Source organism: Puntigrus tetrazona, chromosome 22, assembly GCF_018831695.1.
Source record: "Puntigrus tetrazona isolate hp1 chromosome 22, ASM1883169v1, whole genome shotgun sequence".
Taxonomy (NCBI): Eukaryota; Metazoa; Chordata; class Actinopteri; order Cypriniformes; family Cyprinidae; genus Puntigrus; species Puntigrus tetrazona.
The window spans coordinates 10,237,437-10,263,501 of record NC_056720.1 but is presented as its reverse complement, the minus strand read 5'-3'; the positions used below and the strand labels follow the sequence as shown (position 1 = coordinate 10,263,501).

At 38.4% G+C, this 26,065-nt stretch overlaps 2 protein-coding genes across 4 annotated transcripts in view; both read right to left on the bottom strand.

Moving 5' to 3' along the window:
• Positions 1-12,635, bottom strand: part of hcn2b (hyperpolarization activated cyclic nucleotide-gated potassium channel 2b) — a 28,587-nt gene extending 15,952 nt beyond the window's left edge. Inside the window, exons 1-4 of the mRNA XM_043223057.1 lie at positions 11,495-12,635; positions 7,298-7,721; positions 3,812-3,973; positions 155-373 (exon numbers count right to left, since the gene is read on the bottom strand). Of these exons, the coding sequence (XP_043078992.1) occupies positions 155-373; positions 3,812-3,973; positions 7,298-7,721; positions 11,495-12,210 (1,521 nt within the window). The 5' untranslated portion in view covers positions 12,211-12,635. The remainder of the gene's footprint in view (positions 1-154; positions 374-3,811; positions 3,974-7,297; positions 7,722-11,494) is intronic.
• A 1,005-nt stretch (positions 12,636-13,640) lies between these two features.
• bsg (basigin) lies at positions 13,641-24,425 on the bottom strand. 3 transcript variants are annotated; one of them, XM_043223041.1, is made up of 9 exons: positions 24,208-24,425; positions 20,187-20,537; positions 19,185-19,359; positions 18,687-18,775; positions 18,440-18,582; positions 17,149-17,428; positions 15,226-15,238; positions 15,008-15,081; positions 13,641-14,669 (listed from the first exon to the last, which is right to left on the bottom strand). In XM_043223041.1, exons 1-8 carry the CDS (start codon positions 24,275-24,277, stop codon positions 15,021-15,023), a joined length of 1,182 nt encoding a protein of 393 aa, XP_043078976.1. In that variant the 5' UTR covers positions 24,278-24,425; the 3' UTR covers positions 13,641-14,669; positions 15,008-15,020. The 3 variants fall into 3 exon arrangements, with proteins under 3 accessions (XP_043078976.1, XP_043078975.1, XP_043078977.1); XM_043223040.1 differs by having other exon boundaries at positions 15,226-15,250; positions 24,208-24,424; XM_043223042.1 differs by lacking the exon at positions 20,187-20,537 and having other exon boundaries at positions 15,226-15,250; positions 24,208-24,418.
• Positions 24,426-26,065: the final 1,640 nt, after the last annotated feature.

The following is a 26,065-nucleotide window of genomic DNA, read 5'->3' as shown; positions in this document are numbered from 1 at the left end:
TTAGCCGTAGGGATAGTTGGCCTGAGCAGTTTCATCCTCTCAAACAGACGATAGCTACCGACTTTGATCTGGCAAGATCAAACAAACGGTGACACATAAGAAGGTCATCTGCAGGTGTTTGAGTGTGTGTGTGTGTTTGGAGCATAGTACCCACCTTCTCCTGGTACTGGCGCCGGGAAGAGTCCAGCGACTGTATGAGGGCAGTGGCGTGGCCAATGAACATGGCGTAGCAGGTGGCTCCCACAATCATACTCAGCATGGTCAACCAGATATCAGACATACTCTCAGGTGCCTGGCGTCCGTACCCAATACACAGCATATGGCTCATGGCCTTGAACAGAGCAAACGAGTACAGCTCGCTCCAGGAGTCGTTCTGCAAATTGGGATGTGAGAAAGTGAAAAACAGAAAAAGAAAGAGAGACTTTGATTACTTCATCTGCACTAAATACACTCTGGATGTTAATCCATAAGTCAAATTCTTGGCTCAGGAGGGGTATACCTCCAAAAACCCCTATCAAAGGCATCTTGCCAAGTACTTTGGATAGCTATGTGCACCATGGACCTGTGATTGGTTCATTATTCCATCACGCTCTCTGCAATTTAATAGGACCACTGAGTTTATTGTTCATTCGGGCTCTTGTTATAATGTCTTTCCTCCCCTTGCAAGTATCTGCATAAGACCTCAGCTGCTACACTAAGGTGCTTCGTCTCTCTTCATAAGTGACTGATTTTGCAGGATTGACCTGATGGGTCCCTCTGAAATGTGGTTAACCTGATTTGCATTCACTTTGAGCAGGCTTTAGACAAGGCTATGAAAATCCCATATCAAAGTCAAGGAGGCCATGGGTGACTTTGAATGTCGAAGTGGGGGAAGAGTTGGAGATGAAAATGGAAAACGAGGGTGATGGGTAATCGGTGGAATTACTTTGTGGAGATGACTTGAGAAGTGGCTTACTAGGGTTGGGATGAAGGGGGCCACCGTTGAGGCCAGGACGCACCTGGCTACTATCGCCAACTGACAGGTTGGGGGCAAAGACAGGCTTCAGTGCACATGGAGTGCAAGTGTCATGGAGAAATTAGAAATATAAATGTGTTCCCAGCCCAGACTCAACTACACAATCCTGAGGCAAAAAAATGTGTTGCTGCAACCCCAACAATCCTGTCAAGTGCAGATGCAAACAAGACAGAGAAGACATTGTCTGGAGTCTAACCCTTTATTTGAGTAACTGCAAGGCTTGGCAGTGTAGAAAGCATGCAGTGTGGGCAGGGTGTCAGGGAGATTTGTTTGCTTAGTTCATGTCTGCTTTCCATCTTCTCTACACGTCTGCCTACCAAGACTCCCAGGCATACCCTGAGCAACAATTTTCTTCTGGGTTAACTGGAACATCTTAGTAAGCACAGAGACAAACTGCTTAAATTCTATTTTATATATTTGAACCCTCCAAATGCATGGAAAAGAAAAAAATGTGATTAACACTTTTTGTTAATGTTCATTCTTAAATGGATCAGAGTCGCTCCTTCCACTACAAGACTGATTTATTTGTTTTTTATTGCAATGTGAACACCAACAACTTGTAAACACAAATAGTCACTTGGCAGTGCCATACTTCTCAGAGAGGAGTGTGCAAATTAATGCTATGAAAGCTATTGCATAGCCTAAAAACATTTGCCATTCAACAGTCCAACCAACACATGCTCTACATTCTGTGGACAAACAGGCATTCACAAATGATTTCCTTTTCCCTGCATTTATAAAGAGGAAAAAAGAGGAAATGTTTAATGCTGCATAATCAGTTTTAGCAGACATGCACTATAGCGCTGCTAGCATGATTTGGAATGAGCTAAGTGAAAGATTAACATCTTAGAGTATATCTTGTTGAGCAATTGTGTTTTGGTTATATTTGCTTAACTAGGGTCCTTTGCACAAATTTAAGTTAGTGTTACTCATCCCCACTGGCACTGAGATGACTAGCCTGACAGTAGCCTGTCATTACTGTGGGGCTTTATTTCTTTGAGATGTATGAGCATAGGATTGTGTCAAGTCTAGTATTTCTACATGTAAGAGTAAAGAATTGTATATGGTGGATGATACAAAACACTTGAAATGAATGGGGGAAATCATAGTGCTGAACATCGCAGTTGTAAGAGGTCCTGCCTTTTCAGTTTAAAGAGCCATTCACTATATAACAGCTATACTTTACTGCCTCCACAGTAAATAGATGGTCACCAAAGAATTGACCTGCGCTAAATTGACTTTGGTAAGAGTCCTTTGCTGTGAATGTGGAGATGAACACAAGCCATGTTGAGTCTATCTGTGTGTCTGTGCACGTCTAGAGGATACTTATCTGAACTGTAAATGGCTCCTCAAACTTGCACGGCTCACGAGCAAGACTCTTGAAAAACACACGTGAGCATGTACCTGTGAATCACACGTGCTTTATTTGGGATTCTAACTGTGCACGGATGGATTTGACGGTGCTAGGTCATGGATCACAGGGCACAGCTGGATCAAAAGGGATCAAAGGGTGTATTTCAGTGCATTGATCTATCAGAGGCGGGAAACACAGTGGCAGGTGAAATGCGGCTGAACCATCTGTAACACATTCATGTTAAGTCAAAATGGAATTTTAATTTGATATGAGAGTGATATTGATGATTCTCAGATGATATTAATGATCTCTAGTAATTTTTTTCTACCACTATTTAACATTTTTCTTCTGTAAACAGCAGTTTTGGATTTTCAATGTCATCAGACTTTTTTTCAGTATCCTGAATGATAATGCCTATTTCAGTTTTATTGTATTTGTAAAGTTTATTGTGTTTGTAAATTGCCTAGTGTTTTATAGCACCTCTGCTGAAGCTTAACAACATCTCAGCGAGTGTGACTCACAGGCTTCATTACCACACAAAGACAGGCCTGTTGAGAGACCAAGCGGACACTTGAAATAATGAGACAGATCGTTTAACGCTGCGTCTTTCATTTCAAGCAATCTGCCTTTCGAAAGCTGCTGACCTTGATTGCTAAGCATTGGCAGTGACTAGAATGACTGCACTCAAAAACTACTGTTGTAACAAAAGCCAATGGGAAACCTGTCCCCATGTCACATGATCTTTTACAAGTCACAGCATATAAAGAGTATAACCTAAATAATCAGCAGAGTTTGTCAGAGTTCAGTCTTACTAGTTTGTAAACTTTTCCATTGCTAAATTAAGTTAGTTGATGGCAGTTCACGAACTGTTCGCAGTGGTTTACACCAAAGTTATACCATAGAAACCAGCCCTTTAGCTGTCAAGAATGGAGTTCAGCCCACATGTGAATATAACACAAAAATAAATCATACTCTCAGTTAAGATCCCTTTCCCTGCACTCACTTTACTGAGCAAGGGTTCACGATAACGTACTGTATACATCAGTGTAGCAAATGTCCAAACAGAGTGTTATCTTCAGACTAAACTAAACAGCAGGGAGAACTTCTAGAACAGATTACGGTGAGATGTAAGGGAGGGGTGACTCAAAGTGCCTGGCTGACTTGAGAAAGTGAGAAGAGCAAGTGATGGAGTTGGTTCTCCAATGTGCCCAAGTGATTAATTACATCAGTGGAAGCTTTGCTTTGTGATTTGGTTATTGTGTGGAATTGTTCAAGCATAATTGGAGGACTCGGAGTGACCTTCTACAGAGCCATTTGCTGAGTTCAAGATTCAGTTCGCGGACTCAGCACATGGCTCATTAATATTTTTGTGTGGAAACGTAGATAATGGTACTTAAACTTTGGGTTATAAAGACTAAAGCAAGTTTGAAGGCAAGACTTACCACCATCTTGTTAAGAGACACCCAACAGTCTGAAGGAAAGTCCTGCAACATGGGCACCAAGAACTGCAGACAGCCATCCCAGTGGCACAAAAGCAGCATCATGCCAATCAGATTGAAGATGCGCATCACCGCACTGGCCAGGTCATAGGTCATGTGAAAGATCTGTCAGTCAAGATAAGAGAAGCATTACATTTAGCAGAAGGGAAGGGCTCTCTAGGACAATCCGGATCAAATGATCAGGACTCTGAAACAGAGACACAGGTAATCCATCTTATCATATTGAATTTTTGGAGGGATTCCCTTGACAAGGTACTTTTTCAAAAACCCGTTTGACCTGAAAATGATTTGTGACCTCTAGATTTGTGAACATAAGCACACATATTGCAATGAGACCAGGTTTGCCAAAGCTTTATGCAATGAGTACAGTACATCCTACAAACTTCATCCTTTCAGATTAGATTCAATACAGAACATGTCTGTGAATGATGAAGGTAATGTGCCAGGCTGATACTTTGTTCTTCCTGGCGGGACTGGAGAGTAGAGAATGTCTCTTGGAGACAGCCGTGTGTGCAGTTTGTTTGTGGTTACAAAGTGGAGAGGACAGCTATTGGAGAGCGATCTGGAGCCAGTCCAGGATAATGCCTTGTGTGGTTGTGCGAGACAGTGTCAACACTTTCTTCCCATACCAGAAACAAGGCTTGTCACACCTGAGAAAAGCCAAGTGCTCCAAATAGCAACTAGGCCAAAATCAGCGATAGAAGAAGACAAGCGGAGACACTACCCTGGCTTGTGTTGTAAAGTTCTTAGCTTGCGTGGGTTGTTTTCCTAGCTTGAGCAGGAGCAGCACATGGAACTGGAACTGACTGGAAAATAATATTTGAAGAGAAGCATCATGCCTGGAGATCTTAAATGGTCGGTAGTTAGAGCTGTTTGTTTAGTATATCATTGTTGCTGTGCAGTTCTTGAAAGCCTCTTTGCTCAGGGCCACTGGTCTCAAAGCATTGTGGAAGCACTTACGAGTCTCATGGCACCCCCATTTGAACTTGTTGAAATTAATGATCCATACCAAATATAAATACTCTGTTGTTTTCTGGCATGCATAATTAACGGTGGCAGGGGATTGTCAAACATCAACAACAATGTCCTGATGAAAACACTGGCTTGTGCAATCTTTGCTTGTGTCTGTACAATATGATCACCGTACATGATTTTTAAGTAGTTTTTCATGATCATCGTGTGGTTGGTGGTATGAAACAATACCGTTTCTAAAGTAAATGATTTTAGTTTCCCCTCTACAAAACTGAATGCATGCACATTATGATAAGTAGCTACATGAACTGGCTGAATTTCTTTCAAGAATTGTATTCAGTGCCCAACTACAAATATCTTTCTTTAATTTTTTTTTTACAGTAACCATAGAAATACATCAATTCTGTCAATCTAAACATTTTGATTTGTGTTTAGTTGGCATAACGTTAGCATGCCGTTAGCATAAGCATACAGCTAGCATTTCACAAAATTATAAATTGTCAATATAGACTGAACATCTAAACATTTTGCTTTAAGGTTTGTAGTTTCTTTACGTTTTAGCAAGATTGTGATTGGTCTAAAAGCTTAGCATAGCAGTAACTATCAGCTTGTAATCTTGTAAACTAGCCCATTTGATTTTAATTACATTACTGTTTGAAAGTTAACTAGCTTGATAGATTTGCTTTTTTTAACAAAATTAGAAATGGTCAATCTAAAAACTGTATAGTTTTTTATCTTCTTTGTGTAGCACCTGGAGCATTTACTACTTGTTAATCTTTACAAAAATTAGCCATGGTTTTTCTACAAATAAAACCAAAACAAAGTTTTGTTACTGTAGTTAAATCATGGTAACCACAAATTAACCATGGGTTTACTACACTAACCATAGTTTAACCATGGCATTTTTGGTAAACCTGTGGTTATACAAATAAATATCAATACGGCAAAAAAAAAAAAAAAAAAACATGGGGCCACGCTTTATTTTCAAAACCACTTCCCATTATTAACAAACCACTAACTATGACTTTTCCTTCAACAAACAAAAAAATGCTGCTTAGTTAGGTAGTTAAGGTTAGGTAGAATTATGGATGTACTTATGTACTTAATAATAGACATGCTAATAAACAACTAGGTAATAGTGAGAATTTGTCTCTATACTAAAGTGTCACCAAGTTAACAATAAAAGCCTTTTTCATTAGTTAACACAGATTATGATGATGCTACTGTGGCTAATAAAATGCTTTTTTTGACCAGCAGTGCAATATTAGGGTAATCGGTCAAAAACTAAGTGTGCTGTTAGCAGTTTATATCTTTCCCTGATAAAAAAAAAACACACAGTTTAAGCATTAATCAGGTTAACATGCAAATTCCAAATGGGTTTCACAACTTGGTCATATCTTTCAGTAGGTCTAACTTATGCTTTGTCCTTGCCTGAGTAATCAAGAGGTATAAGAGGGACAAACAGTGTGGAGTGGATGTGGCACTGCTGTGCAAGGTTGATTCAGTAATTGAGGGCCATGCCTGGCTCACATTACCACTATGTAATCAGCAGCATAATTGTCCCATTTAGTGGTGAAAAGAACACATAAAACGGAATCATCAGACAGCTCAACCACAGGCAAACCGTCACATTTCTGTCACTCTGCACAGCTAGCTCTCTATGTAATCATCTGAAATGTTCCCAATGCCGGCCGTCGTTTTAATGTTAATGCACTGAACTGTTTTTACAATTGTGGTCAGTCAGTTGCTGTTATTAACGTTTATGATGGTTAATTACTCCAGGCTACGTTAATTAGCCTGTGCGCCTAATTAGTCACCCGCAACAAAACACCTAGAAGGCAGCATTGGAAATCAGTGAAAAGCACCATTGATCACGTTCTGCCTCGCGCAATTACAAACAAGAAGAGTGACGTCAATAGGTAAGTAAACATTTGGGCTGTGTTTAGAAATTAGCTGTGGTATATTGTCTTTTACTGTGCACAGTATGCAAATTTAGAATATTTAAATGTCCAACTATATCTGGCAAAATCATTAGTGTTATAATACACCTTTTAAGTGGAAGACTATGTCCTACAAGTCAATGTGCTGGGACTATTTTATTTTTGGTTTTATTTACAGTCTGAAAAATGAACCATAAAGCATATATTTAATGATATCTATGAGATTAAAGTCAGTATCTTTAGCACTGCTAGTTACAAGAACGTTCAGCATATTTTGAGACACCTAGTATACTGATATAGACGATGTGTATAAAATATATTGCACAGGCTTGGCTTGGATCTAGCGGCTTGGATTTATTAATTGTTTTAGAGGTACCAATGTTATTTTCAGTCATCCCATAATTGACAATGTCTTATTTTGGAGAAGTCTGTGAGATAAAGTTTGTAGTATTTAAATGGCAACCACCATCAGGCCACCTACTCAGCGAAAAATGGGTTTCAGTTTCGCTCATCTTACCTCTTCCCATTGATGGATGTAACGAATCAATCTGGACAGTCTAAGAAGTCGCAGTAAACTGAGGATCTTGGTGAAGCGCACAATCCTCAACGCTCTGGCCGTCTTGTAAACCTCAGAGTCAATGCCTTTCTCTACGATGAGAAAGATATAATCCACCGGGATGGATGAGACAAAGTCCACCACAAACCACGTCTTCAGGTACTTCTTCTTGATCTTTTCAGGGTCCAGTATTATCTCAGTGTTGTCTTCGTAGACTATGCCTGTGCGGAAGTTCAGTACCAGGTCCATGAGGAAGAACGTGTCGGACACAACGTTGAAGATAATCCAAGGGGTGGTGGTTTCCTCCTTGAAGAAGGTGATGCCCACAGGAATGATAATCAAGTTGCCCACCATAAACATTAGCATTGTGAAATCCCAGTAGAACCTGCGTGGAAAATGAAAGGAATGGATACGTGAATTCATTTACAGGACATGTGCTTAAATGCATGCACAAAAATGCCACCAAAATGTATCAGTTATTTGTGCATCAAAATGTGTGCTTCACATTACTGAAGGTAAAATGCGCGTGAATTAATTATTTGTGACCCTGGACCACAAAACCAGTCTTCATTTGCTGGGCTATATTTGTACCAAAAATACATTGCATGGATCAAAATGATACATTTTTCTTTTACGCCAGAAATCAGTAGGATATAATGTAAAAATCCTGTTCCAAGATATGTAATACATTTCCTAACGTAAATATTTTAAAAATGAATTTCTGATTAGTAATACGTATTGCTAAGAATTCCATTTGGACAACTTTAAAACTGATTTTCTTTGTATTTCGATTTTTTTGCACCCTCAGATTGCAGATATTGAAATTAAAATACTGTCATATCCTAACAAACCATACATTGCTGAAAAGAATATTTATTCAGCTTTCAGATGATGTCAATAAATCAAAATTTGTAGCTCATTATTATATTAATATGAGGATTTTTTGCTTACTGTTCTCATTTTTGTTGCAATGTGTCGGGCTGCCATGCTTTTTAAATATATTTGGTGTAAAAGGCACACCCTTATCATAAAAAAATGAGATTCAGCCTTCATGTGTTAGTTGAGACAGGGATACTCCCTATAAATAACCCTAGCCTCAACAAATAAGCTGCACGCGCACGAGAAGAAAGGCGATATGGGTGTAATAAAACAGCATTCGTTTGATATAGTGCCTGTTGGTTGCGATCAATATTGTGAAATATTGTACCAATTAATAACAGTTACCTCAACCTATGCAAGGTCACCACAAGGACGTTGAGAAAAAGATACGTGGCACAAAGCAGGACGAGAGCTTATTTCTGAGACCTTGAGAAGGTGATTTAAGGTTTACATGCATATTAAGATCTAAGAAGCTTTTTTAAGGTGTAGAAATGATTTATTGATTATGTATGGCGACATGACCGGCGAGCTGTCTGCGGTGCTGAAAGCAAAACTTCTGAAGCGATCATAACTGAGCTTTCTCAAGCAAACAATGCAGTAGCTGCTGTGTTCTAATAATAAAATGAGCTCCTTCACATGAAGCTCTCTTCACATTTAAATGCAGCGCTCAGTTCGTCTTCTCTCTGAAAATGCTAATAGATCACCGGCCTTTCTTTCTCTTTCTTATTATCATCATTATTGACATTATGATAGATATGTTTTAGTAACCTCTGTGCGGACCATCAAGAGAGCAAGCGTACTTTGTTTTGTATTTTCATTTGCTTAAATTTGTTTTAGAATCATTTATGATCTTTAGTCCTTTATATAGTTCCATCTAATGTTATTTTTACACGTTATATTAATAATTGTTATTTTAAATAATAATTTTTGGTATGGTTTAATATTATGATTGTGGGTTTTCAATGTTATTATTATATTTTATTTTATTTTTATTTTTTGTTCAATTTAATTTAATTTAATTTAATTTAATTTATTAATCATCAGTTTTTTATTACACTTATGATACCGAACTGTACATTTAAATTATTATTCAGATTTTTAAAATTATTTTATTCGTTGTTTTATTTTATGACTGATACTCTTATTCTCTCATAACGAATGGCTATTACATAACATGCGTTGTTTCCTGTTGAATGCACAGTGGTGTACTAACACTGTTGAATGCTATTATTTAGAGACCCACCAAATAATAATGAAAAATACTGGTCAAACCAATTACGTGGCCTGTCTTCAATCAAAAGTGCATTAGCTACTGCATAAATTGAGGCAATGATCTTGTATATCAGCCTTTATTGGAAGTTACTTGATGTAAAATGAAACTGTTTGTCAGTGTATTTGAGGAATACCCTCTTGGCTCCACGTCCTGGGAGATGATTAAGCACGGACCACAGAGGAGACTATACGATTCAAAGTGTTTGCTGGGAGAACAACAAACAAATCGTTGAACTATATCACTGAGCTACAGTACAGTAACACCGATCAAATAAAAAAACAGCGGTGAAGCTCCTTAGGAAAGTTTTATTCCCACTGCATTTTATTTCAGCCTTTATCCTGAGAGACTGTGAGGGGATCATTTCAGAAATTTGTGAGTAAGTGTCCTGTCTAAATTTCCCTTTGCAGTTTATCCAGCTTTTACGCGAAAGGATTTCCATAATGTTCTGGTAAATCACACACACCTGATGACGCGGAACAGCTTTAGCGAAGCTGCTGCTGGTGAAAGTTGGCTATCAACAATTCATCTCAGTTTACTAAAAATCTAATTAAAGCGAGGTCCTAATTCTTATTACGAATTATAATTGCTATTGTGCGTTGTGTGTGCTTGATATTCAGCCCTATGAGTTGTTTTATTTCCCTCATCAGCATACAGCTGGTACTCTTTTGTTACGTGAGTTTTTGTAAAAATGTAATGTTTATTTTTATATTAAAGTAATTTTTTATTTTTATCGTACGTATTTAAATAAACACTTTATGTTCGTCCTCTTTTCAACTCTGTTACCCCACCCTTTTTCATATTTTTTTCATAAATATATCATAATTATGTGCCACCTTGTTGGTCAATTACGTAATTTTAATCTATATTTGTCAGCAGGGAACATCTGAAATAGTCAACCATGTTACAGTGAATGTAGAGTAAACGTGATGCTGAACAATTAATATTTCACTAAAAGAAATTCTCCTTTTGATCATTCACACTGTGGTACAACGTAGAATCACAAAGGCTAAACAAACTATTAAATGTCAACTATGTTACTTTTTGACAAAGGTATAATCAACACGTGCTTCGTTTGTAAATCACCTAATCATAAAACCTTGAATATGTCTCTAAGGGCGAATCATAAATATTTGACCCTCTTGCTGTGATTTTGTACAGTGCAGTTAATCACTGAACACTGGATATTTGTGAATGAACAAAAACAAATATGCATTGATATAGATGCATATTAAACACCTTGTTTTAAGTTTTAAGAGCTTGGATAAATGGCAAAAAGTATTTGCAAAAAAAAAAGAATGAAAATATTAGCATTAAATTCTCTTTCTTATGTACACCGTGTAGTGTAATGATAAAAAAAATGGCCTCTGTGTTACCTTTATAACGGCATAATGGTATAATAAGTAAGTGCATCCTTGTTTGTTGATTTATCTAAAAATGTTTGTCCGTAGGGGTCGATCTTAAATTCAACCTACGGCACAAAGGCTAAACAAACTATAAAATGTCAACTCTGTTACTTTTTAAATTTAATGACAAAGGTGCAATAAGTATGCGCCTCCTTGCTTAAATCACTTAATCGTAAAAAGCAACATTTGTCCCAAGGGGACGATCATAAATATTCAACCCTGTTACCACGATTTCGTACAGCAATTGATTATATACAGATAATATATAACCACGATACTCACAAATATTTGTGAACGGGGGGGTGGGGAAATCGACAATGTATATTCTTAATAAACATCTTGTAAAAGTGTGTTGACCTTGGCTGAATGGCTAAACTTTTTAGTCAACTCTGTTACTTTAAAAAAAAAAAAAAAAAAGTACCTGCCTTTATTTACTCACTTGATACGTGTAATCTTAATGCAATATAACAAAAGTTGATATATTTCACAATAAAGTACTTTTTTTTGTTTTTTACCAGAAAAGGCACTGTTTTTATTGTGTTAAAACGTAAGCGTTCTCCACCCTGTATCTCATCTCCGCTGGTGTCACTCCATCATGCCTACCTGAAATCACTGTACGGATGAATAATCCAATTGCCAGCGGATTTGACTCGTTCCTGTTCCTTCTCCACTGCCTTCTGACTCCCAAACATACGCAGGGAGAATTTATTGACCCCGGGCTGCAGCATGGAGCTGAACTGCCTCTGCATGTAAGTTTGATTGTCCCTGGCTTCGGCATCATCGGCCGTGATCTGGCCATCCTCAGACTTGGGAAAGCTGACGGAATTGGCCGGCTGGTTGGAGGTCGCTCCGCGGGCAGCCGGAGCGCTGGAGAAGGAGACCCTGGAGTCCTTCTTGTCAGCGGGAGGAGGAGCGGCGGCGGTCGGGGCAGGAGTGACCGAGCCGTCCATGCTGGAGGTGCTGGAGTGACATGCAGATGCTGGGAAGCCTCCACCTGTCTGCTTCTCCGGTTTGGAGAGGGTTGAGGGCAAGCTCTCGTTTCTTCGGCAGCCTCCGTTGATCACGCATCTCGTTCCGGTGCCATCCTCGCCGTCAAACCCGCTCCTGTCCCTGGAAACATCTCCGCGGCAGAGGAGCGAGGTGGATTCCGTGCTGCGTCCACGGGAGACGGAGGCGAAGTCCTTGTTGTTGGAGATCCTGCTCGCCGATGCCGTTGCTCCCCCTCCTGGCGTTACACTCTTCATCTTGGAGGAAGAGTCGAGGATGTCGCCCCTGCGAGTCTCTTTGTGGTCTTCATCGCCGTCCTCCGCTTCGTCCATGACGGCGTTGCTTTGGGATGAATCCTGACGCAGCCAGATTGCGAAAGCGCGGACGTGGGCAGTCGCTTGCAGTCCTTTACTCCGTGTCCCAATGTCACCAGACGTCTACACCGGTCGCGTTGCCATGGCTGCACGCGTTCACTCCCTTACTGGTACTAAACCATCACGAGCTACGCGTTCCTCTGCGCTCAGATAATGAATGGAGTCAGGAATTAAACCATGTCAAGGATAAATTAGTGGAAAATAGGCCGGGATGCGCTATATTACGATTCTAGGTGTTAAATATGCAAATGTAGGTTAGTGGTGTGTAGTAGCATGTTTGATGATTCATTGTCTAGCTGCGTTTTTTTCTAAACATTATGTTGTAGATGATGATACCCGGGAATCGACAAAGTCTTTGTTTAGGCTAAGGCATGCCTAGCTGGCGTACGTGCAAATCTCGAAAATAAAATATTTTGCCCGGTTCGTGAACATAATCACCATAGCATACGTTTTTAAAGTAAAACATGAGTTTGAATCGTGAACGTCAGGTGTCCTTAGGCCTGCTCAGGTTGATTTTAACACAGGAAAGTTATTTAAAAGTACTTTTGACTTCGGTTCCAACTTTAAGAACGTACACATTCATACTTTTGACGATGACAAATATTGATTAGGCTATTTTTTTTAAGTAATATTTATTTTTCCCTCAATGATTTCAATCTTTTGAGACGTTTTCTCGTTTTAACGATCGCGGCCATTTTTTTTTTTTTTTTTTTTTTTACTTCAAATGTGCGGAGACTTCCGGTGTCATTTACTTCCAGCTATTTCCCCCTGTACAGAAAACGTCAATAATGCTGTTTTAAAGGCTATCGCAATTCGACACTTATCATCAAATCGTCTTAATTCAATATCACCACCACGAAAACGTGCTTTGTAATGCATGTAATGCAAATTAGTCAATTATAGCCAACGAAGCGGAAGTATGGCCCACACCTAACTTTCTCATTACAAAATAAAATAAAGGTGGACCGCCTAGATATTAAACGCTCGCACAAAAAAACACACCACGCTTAATGCAAAACGTAAAAACACTTTTATAATAACAGCCGAATCTGATATTATTTTAAACCTTTAAAAGATGTAACGTTATTTTGTAGCTTCAGATACCGAAAAACATAGCTCTTTGTGTGGAATCGCCCCTAAGATGCCATTTATATTATTTAGCAAATATTCAAATGAACAAAACTGCGAGTGCTGTCGACAAAACGTGCTTCTGCTTGTTTTCCATGTAATAACGCTGTGATGTTGGTCACGTAGAGCCGCTCCCTGTAGCTGAACCGAATAAATGTGTACATGTCGCCCCCTTATGGCTGCTCGAAGAACAGGCCCTCTGCCGTCTTACCAGATGGTTTATTTGGTTGAACGCGCCAAGAAATATTCAAAAGGCGAAGTTAAAATCAAATAATTTTATTTAGATTGTGCAAGTCAGTACAGCCGATGGTGTATTAGATTTCCTATTAAGCTAAGGCAAAATAATTTAAACACTTCTAGCAAGGTCTTAAAGTTTACACATCTTTTAACTCGGAAAAATGGCACACATCCAGACACTATACTTCACAATGTATTACAATGCAAGTATGACGGTCTATAGGAGAGTATCATTTAAAGCAGAAACCTTCACGAAAACCCCTTTGTCACTGACTTTACCTAACATTTATAACCATATTGTCCTCCATGTTAGAATTTAGGAAACGGGTTATAACGGATTATGCGAACACACTGTACTAGCGCTTGGTCCTTAAGGGTTAGGCGGAGGAGTCCTAAAAATCAACGTTAGAAACTATATTATCAACTTTAAAAATAAGCTTGTTTTACATTATTAAACAGAAAATTGTTAGCCTGGCATTTGACCATCCACATGGAATAGTGTACTTTAATGTGCATGAGTAGTGCACATAAAAGTTGTTAATTATTTCAATAATTAAAACTAGCAAGTACAATAAAGTGGCTAAACATTAAGGCTTTAAAAAAAAAAAAAAAAAAAAAAACAGGAAAATGACTGCTGTGATAGAAACTTGATTCAGCGATCTATTTTGTATACATCGAACATGGTTAAATTCTCATGCGGCTGAACAGTGATTCAGTTACAGTCTGTAAATGTTTCGGAAAGTTGCAAATGTTTTCGGAACGGTTAAAGAAACCAAGAAAAAAAAAAAAAAAATCCTTTCCACATTAAGAGATTCACTAAATACACACACTTCTACAGCAAGAATACAATCATGCAGTTTCCCCCTTCCCCCTCCCAAAAAAAAAAAAACATTTTTAAAAACGTCAGCTGGCAGCACAATATGGATAGGAATAAAAGGAGACCAATTATTATCTCAAGACATTTACACTCAAGCAGAAGGTTAACAACTCGCAGGGTGCACTATAGTGTGCTGCTCGGTTCTCCATCTCTTCAACAGTAGTCATCAGGACACCTGAAAAATAAAAGAAAAAAAAATAAATGAATAAAAATAATAATAATAGCATTTCGTTAATATACATGAACTATAGTATCTTATTTAAAAAGAAAAAAAATTATATATATATATATATATATATATATATATATATATATATATATATATATATATATATATATATATATATATATATATATATATATATATATATATATATATATATATATATATATATATATATATATAAAAATTTGCGATATTTAACTTAATTATCAGATATCTGTTTATATTAAATGCCAAATAGAACTATATCGTTTGGTAAATATAATTTGCAAAATGAATTTATTTTTCACCTTTTCTCCTTTCTTAGTTAGAGTTCCTTTGCCGGACATTTTTGTCTTTGTGGTTTGTAGCAGCGTTGCTTTTCCTGAAAAACAATGGCATGTCAGTTCCATCTTTAATGTGTATGTGAACTTCGCAAGCTAACGCACATCTAGGGCTACCGTCTAGAGTTCAACATGGCTGTGAAGTTCCTTTGATTACAAAAAAAAACCCAAATCAAGACACTTACAGTGGTGCAGCTCCTGAGTCGTCATCTACAGGAAGCAGGAATACATGAAAATAAAAAGTAAAAGAGTTAAACACTCATTTTGACAGACGTACAACACTAGAGTCTACTTTAACACTTACAGTAGCTTGTCTAGAATCTAACGTGACGGCTTTAAGACGGTGAGAACCGCATGTTCAAGAGCAGAGCACCTAATGAGTAATGAGACTTAGGGACCGGAAAACCTTGATACTCTTAATTCAGTTACTTCTACTGCTAAATCTGTACACATCAACAAACACCTCTATTAATGTGTTCACAGCACTACTAATAATGATTCATGCAGAATAATGCATTAACCATGCAGTCTGGTTTTGGATTGAAAAGGATATGTTTAGTGGTTTTCAACCCAAGAGCAAACGTTTCCAATCAAAAAAAACCCAAACATTTGTTTGTAGCACAACCTCACCTACAGATGTAGTAGAGAGAAAAAAAAACGGTTTCTTTTCTGCATCAATCATGGTGAAGGCTTTCAAAACACACCACATTCGTAAACTCCTGCACTGGATTTCATTTCACTCAGAAACCTTCCTACGGAAAACGAACCGCTGCAAAATATCCTGCTTCTGGCACATATATGGAGAAGTCTATGGATATGACGACAGCTGTATGGAAGTGGAAATAACACCCAACCACAACCTTTATGAACTGGAGTTCCTAACAAATAAAATACTAAAGACTATTATACTTTATTACTATTTTTGTGCGTGTTTTAATATGCATGCACCTTAACTCAAAATAGATAGATAGTAGAGTGTTAAAAAAATATATATATCAAGAAGGCATGCAGTTGTGTAGGGGCTTAATTTATAATATTATTATTATTGAATTAATAACTATTATTATCATCATCATATACACATTCTTATTTGATGTTTTGAACTACATTGAAAGTGAATATTCATTAAACAAGCACTCATTGATCAGTTATGAATCTTTGTTTTACAAAGTATATAAAAATATAAGATTAGAAATTACAGATGAATAAAATAAAATAGTCCCATTACCGGCAAGGTTGTGCTTCAGACAGACACGATCAGAAAGAAACTTTCAATGAGATGCGAGTTGACACCCAACAAACATATACTAAAAAAAAAAAAAAATAAAATAAATAAATAAAAAGCTGAATCCAAGTTTGAAGGAGAATTTCATGCAGAGGGCATGTCCAAAAACTGCCTAAGTAATAAATATATATATTCTATATTTTGCCACCCTTTGTGCCATATGGCACTCTAGACTTAGAGGAAGCCACTGCTATAATCTAGGGCTGAAGAACATCATGCAATGAGAAGATGATGCAGAGAGCATGCAAGGCAGTATAACATGATCCATCTGAAATGTCATCTTAGTTATTATGCATAATACCTTGACATTTAAAACCCATTCTGAACTGCAATGTGTCAGACTCAGCTAAACGCTTTCACTGGCTACAGGGAAAACCAATGAAGTTGCGTTTCTAGAACCCAAGTCTGACAAATCTGGTTGGTTTTATCTTCTTATTTAAGTAACGGACCGCCAGTGAAAGAGTTGTACTTCTCAGCCTATCATGGAGAGCATTCAAACTCCCAAAACCACCCGTTTAAGCAAATTCACTTCAGTCTGACATGCAGTTTTGAGCACTTACCACAACGTAAAAGCAGCAGCGAACAGAGAAAAACAACGTAAATAATAAAAATAGACTCAGCTAAGGAACAGCCACACACTTCAGCCAAATAAAATGAACATACAAAATCAAACTGAAACAGGATCTTGAACCATTACGAATTCAACAACAACAACAACAACATAAAAAAAATTTAAAGTAAAGTTACATCCACCGATCATTCATTTGTACATTCACAAAAATGGAAATTAAATATCACGATCGAAACAACTAGCGTCACGTACCGTCGTTGATCTCGTCTGGCTTTCTCCTCTTCTCGTAGATGAAGATGACAGTGATGAGGATAATGACCTCGGCGACAATGCCGAGGAAAGGCCAGAGGGCGGCCAGCTGGCTACGCACACGCAGCTGAATTTTATCGTCGCCTGAACCTATGTCATTGGTGCCCATGCACAGGTATATGCCCATGTCCTTGTCGATTTCCAGATTTTTCACGTACAGCGTGGTCTTGTTGGGGGTGTTCTTGATCTCATACTTGTCATCAGTGCCATTGACAATGGGAATCTGTGTGTTGACGATGCAAAATTGTTAGTACGTTTTTAAGTCGGATGAACTTAAACACTGGGATGTAAAACACTGGGCCGATCTAGAACTTCCAGATTGAAATTGCTTTAAAAAAAGGCTGAGGCAGCAGGGTGCGTTTTAATCATCATTATGACACTAACATAACATTAGAACATTATATAATATTACTACAACATACAACCACCAAATAATACTATTGGTTACATGTAATATAATTAAAATTACTGCTACCACAATTATTAACAATCATCAAAAATAAGTGCATTGTATACATGTACCAAAACAATAATAATATGGTATAATATCAGATTTTTCATGTAATACACTACTTGAGAACAGGTTGAGTTAGTTAGTAGTAAACAAGTTGAATAAACATCAGCAATCCTATTAATACAACCATTTAATTATTAGAAAATAATTATGATATATTGACAACAGGCACTACTTTAACAGTCAAAGTAACATGCATTTCATCACTCTATTGTGTGGCGCCACTACGTTAGAGCTTAGCTTACACTATTTATTCCTTGGGTACCAAACAGTCATGAATTAAGAAGTCAAACACTTCCATTTTTTCCCTAATTTAAAGATGGGTTACATGAGTTGACAAAACGTGGCGATTTTTTAAAGCGCTAGATCGATTAAACGCACACCGAGAAGGGACAAGTATGCATCAACTCATCTAAGTTGAGGGAAGAACGTGGGAAAATATGGGAAAAACTGGCGTTTTCCTTGAAATATTGTACTATCTCATAGTATTACACAACCACAACAAATGTAAATGTCGAAGTCACTACTGCATCAGTGGATCTTTCAGTTTTTGAACTACAAAATTTCATCATGCAATAAACACGCTACAGCTAGGTTAATAAATGGTTATAATGCCAAGTGTCATTCAACACACCTTCACATCCTTCAAATCACACCACTAGGTAACAATCTCATGGTATATAATAAAAAAAAATTAAAAAAACCTTTTACTTTATTTACCTTTTTAGCTGCATCAGTTTCACTCAGCTTATACCATTCCCAGTCAGTTGGCAGGGGGTATCCGTGGCTCACACATATTAGGACAGCCTTGTCTTTCTCGTTAGCATTTTCAGAGTGTTTGTAGGCCACAACATGTGGGGTGACTAACAGGAAGAGTACAATAATGGATGAGCACAATACATCTAAAAAAAAAAAAAAAAAAAAAAAAAAAAAGTGCACAGAACAAGGCACAGTCAAACTTTCTTACCTTTAACTTCGATGGTGGCATTAACCTCAGGTTCAGTTTGGAAGACGCAGGAATATAGCCCAGAAGAGTGGTAATCAATCTTTGCAATTCTGCCATGGAGTAGGCAAAAAAACACACCAAGCAATGAAACCAACAAATCAAATGTGTATTTCACATCACATTTTACACGTGTCAATTGATATCCTTTAATACTTGCACAGCACCGTCACGATAGAGGGGGAGAGAAAGGCATATAAAAGTAAACCGCTTTCCCAGTATGCTGCTGGGGCATCCCTATGGATATTTTTCCAACCCAGCAGTTCTAATGGGAATTAGGGTCAGTGAACATAAGAGTGCCAGAGGCTCTTAATTACGCTACGGCTGCTAACAGCCCCATCGTGCAAACTGAAGAGCTGCATTATACTTAATAGACCAAGTCTGAAAAACATGCTAAAAATAAGTGCTATATTTCACTCTTTTATTATGATGCAATCATTTCCATAAAGTTAGGGGACATACTCGTGTTCAATGTAAGCTTTTCCAACGCTTGACTTTGATTTGTCAATGATCTTGCCATTATGGGTCCAATAGTAGCCCTTGATGGTAAAATCAGTGTTGGTGAGGTTGCAGGTGAGTGTTGCAGCAGTCTGGTTCTGATCGCTCACCATCTCTGGTCTGGTTGTGATGGCTGCATCTGCCGAGGCACAAAAGTAGCAAAAGTTACACAGCTTTCTAACAAAAAAGACAAACAAAAAAAACCAGAAAAAAAACAAAAAAAAACAAACAAGTGCTCACTGCTGAAAATGACTACCAACCTCTAGTTTTGATGTGGCACTGAAAAAAAAAAAAAAAAAAAAAAAGATATATTCTTGGACACACAATGGAATAGATCGGAACATTTATGTCCAGATGTTCACCACAATGTGTGCTTTAAGGCACATTGTGCTCTATCAAAAGGAGAAGTGAAGGTATATTTGGGCTAGTGGGAAGCATTGAGTGAGCAGTTTGTAATGAAAAACATGGGAAGAGGGAACGAAATTCCAACACACCAGCAACTGGTTTGGAGACCATGAGCCTATGAAAAACTACTGTTGAAAAGAACTAGTTCTTCTAAGACCACCAGAAGGGTTAAGCCACACATCTAAAGAGATTTTAGATGTTTACTTAAAGCAAGCCACATTAATGAGACATAATCAGAGCCCTTTTTCAGAAATGAAGGCCAATTAGTGCATTAATTAACACCTTCTGACTGGCAGTAACGTTAAACGATCAATGCCATTCCTTTAAAAGGCTCAACTTCATCTCAAGCTCTAGATAATGATATTCTCAGAAGGCATTAGATTACTATGAAAGAACAGATGGTGCTAAAGTAGTCATGTGACCTGGTCTCTGGTCGAAGGAGAGAAAAAAAAAAAAAAAAAAAAAAAAGGAAGGCGGAGGGCAATTTAAGGGAGAGTCTGAATCTAAGGGACTTCCTCCTCTACGCTATTGGAGACGTTGCGATGTCACAACGTAACTCACGTTCAAACACTATAACGTTCGCTTGTGAGCGAATCCACTTGACTTTGGGGGGGGTCCTGAGGTCATTGCGGTCGGGGTCATTTGAGGCACGGCACTCATAAACACCCGTGTCGTTGAGTGTTAGGTTGGTGAGGACGAGCGTGCTGGTAGCGTGGTTGATATAGGTGGCGTTGATGTGCACGCGATCTTCTCTCGCGCCGTCGAACAGCTGAGTGACCGTTTCAATCGGCTCTTCACCCTCAATGAACCACCACTGAACTTCAGGGATGGGGTTCCCTATGACCTCGCAATCCAACTCGGCATTGTCTTCTATGAGTTTCATCTGAGACAAGGGCGATTTTATGAAGCCCGCTGGACATGTGATGAGCGATTTGGGTTAAGGGTGGACAGTTCATTTGAGATGATATGAATAATGATTAGCAGACAGGCAGGCAAAGAAGAGAAACAGCAGAGGAGAAAAGAAAAAGAGAGAAACGTTAGAATGAAAAAACCAAGGCGGCATACACAAAACACAAACTGGATTTTGAGCATCATGATGCAAGGCTTCACCGCTTCATGATAACCAAAACCCTGAAGAACATTAGAAGCAAGCATTTTAAAAAGACAATGAGTTGAAGCATGCATAAAAACCAAAAGGTTAGCATATCAAAAAATGCAATGAAAAATTAAAATTGAACATTCACGTGAAAAAGAGATGAGTGTAATGGTGATGACTGATGAAGCTTAAAAGGGGTAGTTCACTCAAAACAGGAAATGCATCATCACTTACTCAATGTCATTCCAAACCTGTATATGTTTTTTTTTTTTTCATACTGTGAAAGTTATTGACTAATTTTAAATCTAAAACACCTTTTCAGAAAGTCATACAGGTTAGGACCCTGTGGTTTTCATTTTGAGCAAACTATCCCTTTAAAACTTGTCATATGATTATGATTAAACAAAATGACACGAACAGAATAAATGAACCTAAAAACCACCATTTTGAAGCCATTCGTGTAGACTTGGAGCACGTTCTTCTGAGAACAAGGTTGTACCGTGCTAATCCCCCATGGTGAATTTCAGCGAAATTCTTCTGATCACCTTAGAACAATACGCACACCCTGAGCGACATGGAAGTACGTGCGTAACGGCTTGAACAACAACCCTTCACATCAATGACAAGAACACTTTGAGATCAGCCCCAGACCCGTTGTTGCTTCCTGCGGTGTAGCACATGCTTTCAGTGTATTTGGTTTTGAAACAAGAGTAAGATACCGCTCTCTTTCTGTCCGCTGTTGAGGGTGGAATGTTTTAGTGTGTCAGCCAGGGAGGGGTAAAAATGGTAGATGTTCACAATCCACATTACAGTCACAGCAATGAGACTCCACACATGCCTTAGGCTTGAAATAACGTGTGCCCTTTGAAAGCAGAACTGGCTTCATTCATTTGACCATCACGAAAGGTCACCTCCAATGTTCACCACAAATTTAAAACAACCCATAAACAAGCTCCAGAAGGAATTTAAGCACGCATTTGTGTATATAAGTGTTTACATTAAAGTTTACCACAAGACAGACATATTAACTCAATGTCAAGCCTAAAGTTACAAATGACTCCAAACAGGGAAAACAGTAAAGTGCAACAAGTATCACTCGGGTACAAAGTCTGCCTCTTCTAGATTTGACTCAATCTGTTCTAGCAAACAATTCAATAAGTTCACCTTCTCACAAGCAGACATGTGGATTAATTGGCAGAAGAACTACTGACCTAAGGTCGATTGTTTCAACGTTACAATTTCTTGGCTGATAAACCACTCGCTATAAAAAAGGCATTAATCTGCGTTGCAAGTCATAACTGTTTAACCACAAGGCTTTTAAGATTGTTAAATGTACATGGGACATTCAGCTTGATAAACACTGCACAAAATTGCATAAGCATTTCACTTTAGGCACCATGTGGCCAGATTTAACTCACTCGTCAAAATATACGAATGCGACAAATTTCAAAATATCAATTTGCCTTAGTTTGGTTGGTCTTTTTTTTTTTTACCTGAATTTCATCATGATCCAAGTGGCATCGTATTTTAAGTATCTGCAAATGTAACGGTATATTAAAAATGTACACATTAATAGGGCGTTTCAGTTTTATTTATTGGAAGTTGATTGGATTTTGCACTTCAAATGTAAGCTTGTAGTCGATTGTGGACAGATGGTTTAAAAAAAAAAAAAAAAAAAGATTTACAACACCTGAGCTGTCAAAGAGAATGTCATTTTAACTCCTCCCCAGACATTTAGATTTAACTAAAGAGCTTAAAAAACAAAAACAACAAAAAAAAAACAACAACATCCTATACATCGATGAGTCACAATAAGATTTGAAACTACTCCACTAGTGGTTCTGGCAACCCAGCAACAAGTTTAGAAAGGACAGAGTCTTGCATATCCCTACACCTCGGTGAGAAGAACAATTAAAAAGTTGAAGGACAGGACTATCCTCACCAACCGAGCCGGGTACATGCTGACAAACACCCTTTTTAAGAACAAAATGGCTGCCGGTAGCGCACAAAGCCAAAAAAACAAAAAACAAACCAAAGTAAATCTTCTCACGCCTATATTCACCTGCAAATGATAAACACCTGCCCGCTTGATCTAACCCAATTTATTGAGCAAAGCACAGCACAGCTGAGCTGAAGATTGAGTACCCGGGGGAAAATCTAATTTTAATTCTGATCTGGAGACGCTACAATTACCACCATCCAGCTATGCGGCCTGACGGTAGCATTGTGTACCATGTAGCAACAGCATGAACAAACTTGTTGCACAGTTTGTTCAGTTTTAAGGAAGTATCAACGCTTACGTGCAGAAAAGCACCTCTTAGGGTGTTTAGCACTCTATTTCTAACTGAGAGCATGAAGCTGATTAGGTTTGGATTTACCGACCCTGCTATTTATTAGCTGCTGCTGCTCCTAGGGGTCTAAAGAAATTATGATGGCGCCAGACCATAAAGCAAAATCGTTTCATTACTCTGCCATCCATCACGTAAACCAACCGATTTATTTATTTATCCAAAGGGGCGGAAAGGATATTTAATATTTAAATACCAATTTCACCGAACACTATTGAAAATCCCTATCTTTCATTAACGTAAGAAAGAAACGGTGGATCGCCTACAAGTTCATTCGGTTTGTGTGGATTCCCGTGCCATTTCCAGTGATGGAACATTATAATGAGCTTAAGATAAGCCTTTTACTGAAACGGGGATAGACTAAAAGATGAAAATTGCTGCCCTACTGCCTGCTTCTTCGTGATTGGACAAACGTGTTTTGCCTCCCTCGGTTTCCATTTTATGATTACAGGCTACTCTCAACTGATGTTTTACTAGACTTGACAGCAGGCCTCTCGAAAACTAGTCTGCTCCGGTTGTCATGGCTGCCTGCTGCTTACCCCGTTAAAAGACATCATTTACTGGAGTAAGGCATTAACATTAAGTTAGGTTGAATCCTTCCTGTAATAATTAAAGGTCAACTAATATGAAGCATGACCCTCTGAGAGAGCATCTCCATTTTTGGGAAATGTGTAACTTGGGTTACAAAACCGAGCAGGGATTAAAGGTTCTTGCACAAAACAAAAAAAACATCCACATGATGGTTTTTTTGCGGTATGTACTTTGTCTTAACAACACACGTAATTTAAAAAAAAAAAAAAAAAAAAAAAAAAAGATTAACACTATATAAACTCATTTTTTGATGCATTTCCCTTGTGTTGGCATTTAGGAACGCGTGAAGAGATTTAACGAGTAAAAACTATTCAACTGTTGCTATAGCGCCATGCGTGCGCCTTGTTTCCCCGTGGGCTCGTGCGCGACGGTTTCCAGGGCCTTTAAACATTTCAAGCCGTTTAAGACCTTCGTACTCGATGTATGACGCTTTACTGTACGGCAAATACAGTCGGCCTGTCGTCTAGGTCGCGTCTGTGTCAACAGACGACCCGCGAAAAAACGGGCTCGTGAGCTACATGAGCGACAGAAAAACGAGACGCCTTACCTGTCAGAGCCTCGGCTCGGAACCAACCGATACAAACGGCGAGAATCACGCCTAACAGCTTCCTTCTCATGGTTAGATGCTTTTAACTGCGCGACAGTGTAAAAATCGGGCCTGTTTTCAGAGGCAGAGACGGTTTGGAGCAAAGCCCTCGGCGAAGCCTTGTCGTCCTCTACTTGTTCCCAGCTCACCCGAGAACGCGCACGTATACAGGCTGGAGGACCTGCGTCATCACGTCCGGTCGTCAACGTCACCGCCCTGCGTGTGCACGACGATTTCGACATGTTTAGGTTTTCAGATAACAAGTTGTTTTAAAAACGCTATCGCAAATCATGCAACGTTTGTCTGAAGTATGGAGAATAAAACACATATTGTGAACATTTTTGGTTTTGGGTCACCATAAGTAGCTTACGGTCTGACATGTGGCTAGCTCCAAAAATGTTAAGTATTTTAATAAGCAGAACATCATCCTAACAGCTAAAATTTCAGCTATCTCTTCAGCACGACTGGAAGTTTCCGCCTGGATGCTTTTCAGACCTTTTTGAAGCTTTACAGACAGCATCCACCCCATTTGCTTTAACTGTATTAAAATAGGAATAAATGTACATTCTGCTTAACTTCTCCCTTTGTTTTCCACAGACAGATAATGTTATAAAGTCTAGTGTGACGTTACAGTAAGTAAATTAGTGAATGAGATTTCTAGGTAAAATATTCTTAATAATACTTAATTATTAATATATAAAAAATGACTATTATGCAATGCTCTCCCCTGTAGTTTGAATCCATCCTCATCAAAGAGATTCAAACCGGGCTCATTGTTCGCTTGTTCCGCTCATTATATAGGGAATGTTCCTTCCTTTGAAAAATATACATGTTCCATCTCTCTGGAGGTATTTATAGTTGAAACAGCATTATTCTGTAATAATACAGAATTGCAAAGATGTGTTTAAGCTTTTTGTAGATCCTCAAAATTGTGCAGGGTGACGGTGCTGTATAAACAAGAACACAGTCAGTTAAACTAAATAACTCCTAACAAAATAATAATTTACATTAATAAAAAAAGTCAAAGAAAAGGGTTCAGTGTGATTCAGCTATTTATTATTTCAGAGCCATAGACATATGCTAGGGTGATCATTTGTGCCGTTTTTCCTGGCTGCGTCCTTACCAGGATTTCTGTATTGCTTTGATTCAAAGGAACCGATGTCACACACTGATCGGTCTGCACGCAAACAAAGCCAAAAACCTGGATATTTTAGGCAATGTAGAAATCCTGGCCAGGACTTCTCCAGGAAAAATAGCTCTTATGGTCACCCTAACATATAAAGACTATTTTTTCATCTTCGAACTGCATTTCCACAGAAAATGACAAAATAATGAGTCAAATTGTCATCCATGAGTCAAGCTGCTCCACGGGAATCAGCTTTGCTTTCATACTGCTAGCACACAGGTTTAATGATTTTGAGCTACTTGTTTACACCTCTCACAATTTTCCAACAATTAAAGATTTGCGCAAACAAGTACAAGTCTCATCAATAACATTTCTCTCTCAGAAGTCTGTGGCCACGCTAAAAAAAGAAAGAATATGAACAATAGGCAATAGTCCAGCAGCTTGTGCTACAGGCCTACGTGAGAATTAGCATGTTAGCATTAGCATGGTTTTTAGACGAGCAGCCTCCGTGTCTTTTTGTGTAAATTAAAGTCTGTAGTTAACATTTACACTGAAGAGCCTTCCACACTTTGCTCTACAACATAAATCACAGCCATTACTTTCATATTTGTATACTGTACATGCCGTTCGAAAAGCTAGAGAATCAGAAACAGATTGTTACATAATTGTTTACTGCCCCCAGTGGCTTAAACG

What these genes read in the sequence shown, in the direction of transcription:
- bsg (XM_043223040.1), bottom strand. Translation starts at nt 24,277, where the DNA reads ATGAGAAGGAAGCTGTTAGGCGTGATTCTCGCCGTTTGTATCGGTTGG. An exon ending in CCGAGCCGAGGCTCTGACAG is followed by an intron (nt 20,538 to 24,207) that starts GTAAGGCGTCTC and finishes TCACATGTCCAG; the next exon opens with CGGGCTTCATAAAATCGCCC. An exon ending in GAACGTTATAGTGTTTGAAC is followed by an intron (nt 19,360 to 20,186) that starts GTGAGTTACGTT and finishes GTGCCTCGGCAG; the next exon opens with ATGCAGCCATCACAACCAGA.